Consider the following 7,708-nt stretch of genomic DNA (forward strand, 5'->3'; position numbering starts at 1 on the left):
CAGAATGCTAAATTTAGTTGTTGTGAAATGTCAACAGTGTAGGTCATTTAGCATTATTGACTTCATGGTTGAATTATAAATTCATGATAATAGTATTGGGCATAGTCACAAATTAAAAAGCAATCAATGGACTCGTGAGTGTTCCTGTTGGTGTGATTTCTCATTTCCCCCTTTCTTTGCTTAAATTTGAGGCACCTTTTAAAAATATCTCCTAATGCCAACCTGAATAAAAATATGAGGAGAAGATGACGCCATGTTGCTGAAAGCAAGAGCACTGGGCGGTTAACTTTTAGAATTCACTCTCATGCCAGCCCACGGTTCTTAGTGTAAAGGCTTTTAAAGCTGAGAGAAAAGCAGTCGTCTTACAGCGAGGAAGCCGGCAGGGAACACTGCCCTGTGGTGTCGGGCAGAGTCACCATGGGGAGTCGGGCGCTGCTGTCAGGGCCCCCCGGGGCCGCCTGCCCGTCCTCTGCAGGACAGGCGGAGGGGCTGCCTCTGCTCCGAGGGCAGGAGGAATCAGAATGAAATTTCTGTAACATGTTCACCTTGGGGGGTTGATAGTGAGGCAGCGTGGAGGTCTCGTGGCTGTGGAAAGATCTAGAACACAGTGCCAGGGAGCACAGAAGGCAGGAGTGCGGGCGCCGTGGCCAGGGCACCTAGATGCCGCGTGCTGGATGAGGGGCTGGCATGTCAGAAACTTAGGTTTTCAGAGTGGTGAGACGCCTCACAGGGGTTTCCCACTTCTTTCCAGTCCCCTGGGTCAGCATCCTTGTGCCCCACAGATTGCTCGTGGAAAAATGATAAGGGGGCTTCTAAACCACAGAACCACCATCATTCAGAACTGCCTGAAATCTGGCTGAATGGAAGTCCTACAACTAGGGATTTAAAGGAGCAGCCACATCAAGACTAGTAGGAGAGGCAGAGTCACTGCAGAATGAGCTGGTCCCACACCCATGTGTGGCCGATAAAACTGGGAGGGATATCTTGGCTGCGGAGGTCCCCCTGAGGAACAAGGTGTCCCAGCCCCATACCAGACCCCTCAGCCCAGGGTTCCAGTGCTGGGAAGATTAATCCCTGTAACTCTGGGCTGTAAAAACCAGTGGGGTTTGTGGCTGAGTCACATGAAAGCTGCTGGAGACCCAGGCAGCTCCTCTTAAAGGGCTAGCACACAGACTTACTCAGACTCATTCCTTCTGAGCTCTAGCACTGGGGCAGCAGCTTGAACGGCCGCAGGGCCATACAGGAGCAACTACATTGTCTGGCATCAGGGAAGGGACTGGGGGGAGGGCAGTTTTCTCCCAGATAAAAGTGCTGGCAGAGGTCACTGTTCCTTTTCTGAGCCCTCACCCCACAGAGCCAGCACATGGGTGCCATATCTTAGATTCCATCAATTCCATCAGCCTGGCTCACACTGTTCGCCTCACCCATGGAGAATTCCCTGAGGCCCACGCAAGCTGTTTGCAGTGGCTCTTTCCATACCAATGAACTCTGTCCCTGGCTCAGGCTTCAGACTCAACTAAAATCCTTCAAACAAGCAGCATTTGGTCTCAGCATGCTATGGACTTCTTGCTAAGTGGCCACAGGCCTGGTAGTAGCAGCAGCCAGCCTTGGTTCATAGCTTGGCTTCTCCTGGGCACATCCAAGCCCAGCACAAGGAGCAGCCATCTGCAGATCGCTTTGAAGCTCATGCCAAATGGCCCCAGACAGAACACAGATGGTGTTGATCTTGGCCTGGATGCCCTAGGAGGCCCCAGAGTCAGCGCACTCAGTGGACAGCTTCAAACCACATTGAAGCACTGCTCAACCACCTCCACAAGCAACACACTCAAGGGGCAAACTCAGTGAGCACCAGAGCCCTGCTGAAGTAAGTCCTGCTCTGTGGGGTGGGCCCCTGGACAGCTGATCCTGTGGTCTGTGGTCACTGATAGCAGCCATCGGCCTGAAGGTAAATCCCTGCCATTAATGTGCCAACAGCAATCCAGGTTCGACTACAACAGGAGGGTGTACACAGCCCAATGGGTTGGAGGGGAGGCTGTGCCGCTGGACCCTACATTAGGTCACTCTACCAAGCATGGGAGATGTAGCAGCTCTACCTAATACATAGAAACAAACACAGGGAGGCTGCCAAAATGAGGACATAAAGAAACATATCCCAAATAAAACAACAAACTCCAGGAAAAAAACTAGACAAAATCGAGACAAGTAATCTACTAGATGCAGAGTTCAACACACTGGTTACAAGGATGCTCAATGAACTTATAAGTTTAACAGTATTAAAAAGAAGACATGGAAACCATAAAAAAAACAACAACCAGAAATGAAGGAGGCACTAACTGAAATGAATAACTTACAGGGAGTCAACTGTAAAGCAGATAAAGCAGAGAATCAAATCAGCAATTTGGAATATCAGAAAGCAAAAAACTCCCAATCAGAAGAGCAAAAAGAAAAAGAAAAAGAAATCCAAAAACATGAAGATAGTGTAAGAAGACTCTGGGACAACTTCAAGCGTACCAACATTCACATTACAGTGGTGCTGGAAGGAGAGGAGAGGGAGCAAGAAATTGAAAACCTATCTGAAGAAATAATGACAGAAAACTTCCCTAACCTGGTGAAGGAAATAGACTTACAAGTCCAGGAAGCGGAGTCCCAAACAAGATGAACCCAAAGAGACCCACACCAAGACACATCATAATTTAAAGGCCAAAGGTTAAAAAGAGAGAATCTTAAAAGAGAGAATCTTAAAAGCACCTACAAGGGAGCTCCCATACGAATATCAGCTGATTTCTCAACAGAAACTTTGTGGTCAGGGCGGAGTGGCAGGAAATATTAAAAGTGATGAAAAGCAAGAACCTACAATCAAGATTACTCTACCCAACAAAGCTATCATTTGGAATCAAAGGACAGATAAAGAGCTTCACAGACAAGAAAAAGCTAAAGGAGTTCATCACCACCAAACCAGTATAATGTGAAATGTTAAAGGGTCTTGAAGAAGAAAAGAAGATTTAAAAAATATGAACAATAAAATGGCAATAAATACATATCTATCAACAATTGAATCTGAAAAAACACACAACAAAATAAATGAACAAGCAGAACAGAAACACAATGATAGATACAGAGAACAGTTTGTTGCGACGGGCTGGGGGCCCGGTGAAAAAGGTGAAAGGATTAAGATGTACAAATTGGCTGTTACAGAATAGTCCCTGGAATGTAACGTTCACATAGTCAATAATATTGTAATAACTGTGTCAAATGGGTACGTGATTTATTGGGATGATCACTTAGGTATGTGACGTCTAATCACTGGGTGTACACCGGAAACTAATATAATATTGTCAACTGTAATTGAAAAATAAAAAATGATTTAAAAATAGTTAATTTTCCTTCTCCCCCAGGAGAAGTACCCCGCGGCTGTGCAGCTCCCCGAGGGGGCCTCCTCCAGCTGCATGAGCATCCGGAGCGCCAGCCAGCCAGGGTGAGTGCACAGCCCGTGGGCTCGGGCTTCCTTGCTCGCCAAGTCCCTTCCCTGCAACCAGATGGTATTTCCTGGTGAAAACGAGGATTACAAATGTAGAGGGCAAGTGCGAGCTGCCGACACCTTGAGAAACGTCTGTGGCGCCCTAACAGGTGCACACCCACCGACGGCAGCAGAAGAGGAGGGGCACGTGGGTGAAGAGGGATCGGGGACAGGGGTCAGCAAGCTCTGAGGGAGGGAGGACCACCTGGCCTTCACTCTGCTGGGCGCCTGGGGGCGCGGATCTGCCGGGGTGGGAGGGCCTGGGGACTGGCATGAGTGCCTGCCGAGGTTTGGGTTTGTTTTCAAGCCTCACAATTATGCAGGCTGCTGGGACTCGCCCTGTAGTAAGGGAACGTGTCCATCCCTCACAGCTGGAGCCTGTGGCTGGAGGCCATGTCAGCTTGCACTCTGCTGGGCGAATGTGTGCATGCCCGTGTCCCTTAGAGCATCTGGGTTATTCACTGCTTCCCACCATGTCTAACCTGTCCATGTCCCGGGCCCATGCGGACACAGCTTCTCTGGGCATATGCCTAGACACGCAACCCTTGGGCCATAGCGTAGACTCAGCTTTCTGTTACCACCAGATTCTTTTCAAAGTAGTTTACCAACTTATTTCCCACAGGAAAGTGTAAGTTCCTGTTGTTCCACGTCCTGTACTTCACTTGTACTGTCATCCTAGTATTAGTGGGTACAACAGCACCTCCCTGAGGCCTTCCTGGCCACGGCCCTGTGTGTCCAGGACTGACCCTGAGGGTGGGTGAGTGTCTAAGAGGGGCCAGCTCAGCCAGCTCAGCTCAGCTGGGGCGGGGCCTCCTTCCCACGGCACAGTCACGCTTCAAGGCACCTGGGGGCGGCTCTGACCTCTTTCAGGTTTGAGCTGGTCATCGTCTGGAGGATGCACATAGATGAAGAAGGGAAGGTTTTGCCGAAGCTGGATCTTCTCACCCAAGTGCCACAGCGAGGTAGGCAGGCCAGCGGGCTCTGCAGTCTTAGTGCCCAGCAGGGACACCCACTGATTTCACCTGGTTCACATGGCAACAATCAAAGGCTGAAAATCTCAGTGTACTTTTTATGTCATTTTAAAAAATATTCTGATCAATAATCACTCCAAAAGCACCTGTGGAGGCACTGCGCCCCAGGCCTCCTGGGCTGCTGCACAGTGTGGGGAGGGGGTTGTGCCTGCGGGTTGGGCGGCGCTGACGGCTGACACAGCAGCAACAGGGGAGGTGGGCAGGGTCTCGGCCGGTGTGTTTCTGACCCAGTGTGTTCTCCTTACAGCCCTGGAGCTGGACCGGAAGGGAGCAGTCGCAGCTGCTCCTCTCCACTTCCGGGCCCTGCTGGGCCTGCTGGGCATCGAAGCGGCTCTGGAGAGCCTGCTGAGGCTGCTCTGCACGGAGGGAAGCCCCGGCGCCCACCCACCACCGCCAGGGGCCTGGGATGTTACTGAATAGAAACATTGGCTGCTGCCGACTTAGAAACCACACCCTCAGCACATGTCTGTGCAGTGGTGACACATGATCTATCAACTGTCAGGTCATAAAAAACACAGGCAGCTGTTTAAACACAAAATGAAAAGCCTGACACACGAGGAGCAGCTGTGCCCCCTCCACCCCGGGAGGCTCTCCCCTCCCCTCAGCCAGTCCTGACACCCACTCTTCTTGACCCAAAACAGCAAGTCTGCACTTCAACCTGCAGTGGGACAGCGAGACCCACTGTCCCCCACAGGCCTGGGCCGTCCCCCCCCGCCCCCCTCTGTCCCACCCGTGAGCCCCAGCTCCACGCGCGTCCAGCAGGTGGAGTCTAACGCCTCCTGCCCCCACACTAACAGGAGAAGATGGGCAGCACTTGAGTATCTTTCCAACCCTCTGAGTACAGAAGTAAATGTTATGACAGAATTAAAGAATAAATTCTAGAAAAACTGGCGTAATTCAAACAAGTGTAATTCTCAAATTATCACAAAATTTCCCCACAAAAATTTACAATCAGCAAAATATTCTCCTTATATTTCATGTAGCATTTTCATATAATTCCACGGTTTCACTAACATTATAATATATTACAATGAGCCTTCATTAATCCCTCAAAACGATGCTATAAATAATCAGCCTGTACAACCGACCATGGAGTGAACCTGCCACCAGGACTCGCGTGTTCACAGCAGCCTGGCACCTGGGGAGCCCCACCAAGAGCCCGGGGTGCCAGCAGGGCCACTCCTCTTGCACCAGCGGGCGGCAGCCCTGCAGAGGCGGCCCAACACCCGAGGGAGGCCCAGGGCAGAGGCACAGGGCTGGTGCGTCCCCACAGTTCAGAGCGGCGTCACTCAGGAAAGGAAAGGAAAGGAGTTGGTGCTCACGTGATGTGTTTGCCCAACCTGAGTCCCGTGGCCCCTGCTGATCCCACGCAGAATGGTGGCCGTCTGCACTGTGCCCTCACCTGCAGGAGCCACAGGCCTGTGCTGATTGGCGTGTGGCTGGCCACTCAGCTGAGGAAGTTCCAGTAGGATCCCTGTTTTCTTAAAAGGCCAAATTGTAAGATCTACATGACAGTCCGTGTTCCGTGTGCTAAGAGCCTGGTGGTAGGAGATCCAAACGTTGGGTCTTACAATCAGGCGTTTGCATTAGAGGTTAGACATGAGCCTTGGGTAGGAAGGAAGCTGCCCGAGGTGCCAGGACACAATGCACAGCCCCCCTCGCCCGCCTGCCCTGGGAGGGGCCTCCATCCTGCATCCCAGCAGCAGCCCCCGAACAGTGGTTAGAAAGCAACAACATTCACAGCCAGTCACCCACCACAAAGCGCTATCGTTCAACCTTCACATCCCATGTTCAAGTTTCAAGACACCACAGGAGAAAAGCTAGACCTTATGGAGAACTAAGGTGCAGTCTTCGCTCTCCTTGAACCTGGCTGACACTGGGGCGGCGTCTTTGGCGCGCACAGCCTTCGAGTAGTAGTTGACGATCTTGCCATCCAGTCTGTACTGATGCGGGATGCTCTCGTAGGGCTTGAGGTCAAGGTCCAGCACAGACACGGAGAAGGCAAACCTGGACCGCGATGCAGGGACCACAGGCCTCTGATCAGAGCTGAAAATACAAAACAATGTCAGCGCTCCCAACCCTCTCCTTGCTCACAAAGGGCACCCATTCTTGCGCCTACATGCATCCCGTCTGTCCGTGGTGTGCACAGCGCTCGAAGCTTCTGCTGTGAGACCCGCTAGTGCCCAGGTAAGAAAGGGTTAATGTGCAGAAAGATGGAAAACAAATTACTAGGATATTTGTGACATTCCCCCTATCCCAGAGGTAGAAGCGAATGCTGGGCCAACTATTACGAAACCTAAGAAAGAGCAGGAAGATCTGGCCACTCAACAGCCAAGTGGATGATGACGTGCTGGGAGCAGACTCCCCGCTCCTTTCTGCTCGCTCACAGCTGCCTGCGGGCTCATTCTCGACGCAGTCTGCAGTGTTTTGTGTTCTGTCTCTTAGTGCTTAGTTTTTCTAAATATCAGAAGTCACAGGCTGAACGCTCTGTGGACAATGACTTGTACTTGAAGACCCGAGACTGAGTCTGAACTTGTGCTCAGGCTGCTGTGGAGCACGTTCAGGGCACAGTCGCAGCAGGGTGACTGGCACGGGCGTGAGACGAGTTCATGCGGCTGCAGGGCGTCGGTCAGGAGCCGTGCTCTCCCCAGGCTGAACTACTAGCTAGAAATCATCAAGAAACAAGTCAACCTATGAACCAGGAGGTCCTGGGCTGCGGGCTCGATCCCCAGTCGGGGGCGTGCAGGAGGCAGCCAATCAATGATTCTTTCTCATCACTGAGGTTGCAATCTCTCCCTCTCTGAAATCAATAAATAGATATTTTAAATATATATATATATATATTAAAAAATGATAAAAGTAGCACCTTAAAAAAACAATTCAAACAAACAAAACACCCATTTCAAAAGTTCTGCCTGAGCAGGGAGCAGTGAGCAGGCTCCTGTGCAGACAATGCTGATCGGCCTGAACTCTGACTCATTCCTACTCGAGACCCAGCTGACAGGACAGCGACCTGGGCTCCTGCGGGTTCTTAGCAAAACCTCCCCACGCCCCCCCGCCAACCACCCCCCCCTCCCCCTTTCGTTAATATATATGCTGTAAAAAGTGCGCCCACCAGGGCGTTTGGGTCATTCTCGATGGGGGGGGGGGGGGGGGGGAG

General features: G+C 51.3%; 2 protein-coding genes across 6 annotated transcripts in view; one reads left to right on the forward strand and one right to left on the reverse strand.

Moving 5' to 3' along the window:
- CENPP (centromere protein P) overlaps positions 1–5,450 on the forward strand; it is a 217,401-nt gene extending 211,951 nt beyond the window's left edge. The window contains exons 6-8 of the mRNA XM_023743622.1: positions 3,396–3,475; positions 4,388–4,479; positions 4,796–5,450. Of these exons, the coding sequence (XP_023599390.1) occupies positions 3,396–3,475; positions 4,388–4,479; positions 4,796–4,968 (345 nt within the window). The 3' untranslated portion in view covers positions 4,969–5,450. The remainder of the gene's footprint in view (positions 1–3,395; positions 3,476–4,387; positions 4,480–4,795) is intronic.
- Positions 5,442–7,708, reverse strand: part of IPPK (inositol-pentakisphosphate 2-kinase) — a 69,199-nt gene continuing 66,932 nt past the window's right edge. For 4 of the 5 annotated variants that reach the window (XM_023743627.1, XM_023743630.1, XM_023743628.1 and 1 more), the window contains 2 exons: positions 6,375–6,594; positions 5,442–6,086 (listed from right to left, as the gene is read on the reverse strand). In XM_023743627.1, coding sequence (XP_023599395.1) covers positions 5,838–6,086; positions 6,375–6,594 — 469 coding nt within the window. In that variant the 3' untranslated portion in view covers positions 5,442–5,837. Of the gene's footprint in view, positions 6,595–7,708 lie in introns of all 5 variants that reach the window. The other variant, XM_006102203.3, reaches the window with a different exon arrangement.

The sequence above is a fragment of the Myotis lucifugus genome, unplaced genomic scaffold (assembly GCF_000147115.1).
Source record: "Myotis lucifugus unplaced genomic scaffold, Myoluc2.0 scaffold_404, whole genome shotgun sequence".
Classification (NCBI taxonomy): Eukaryota; Metazoa; Chordata; class Mammalia; order Chiroptera; family Vespertilionidae; genus Myotis; species Myotis lucifugus.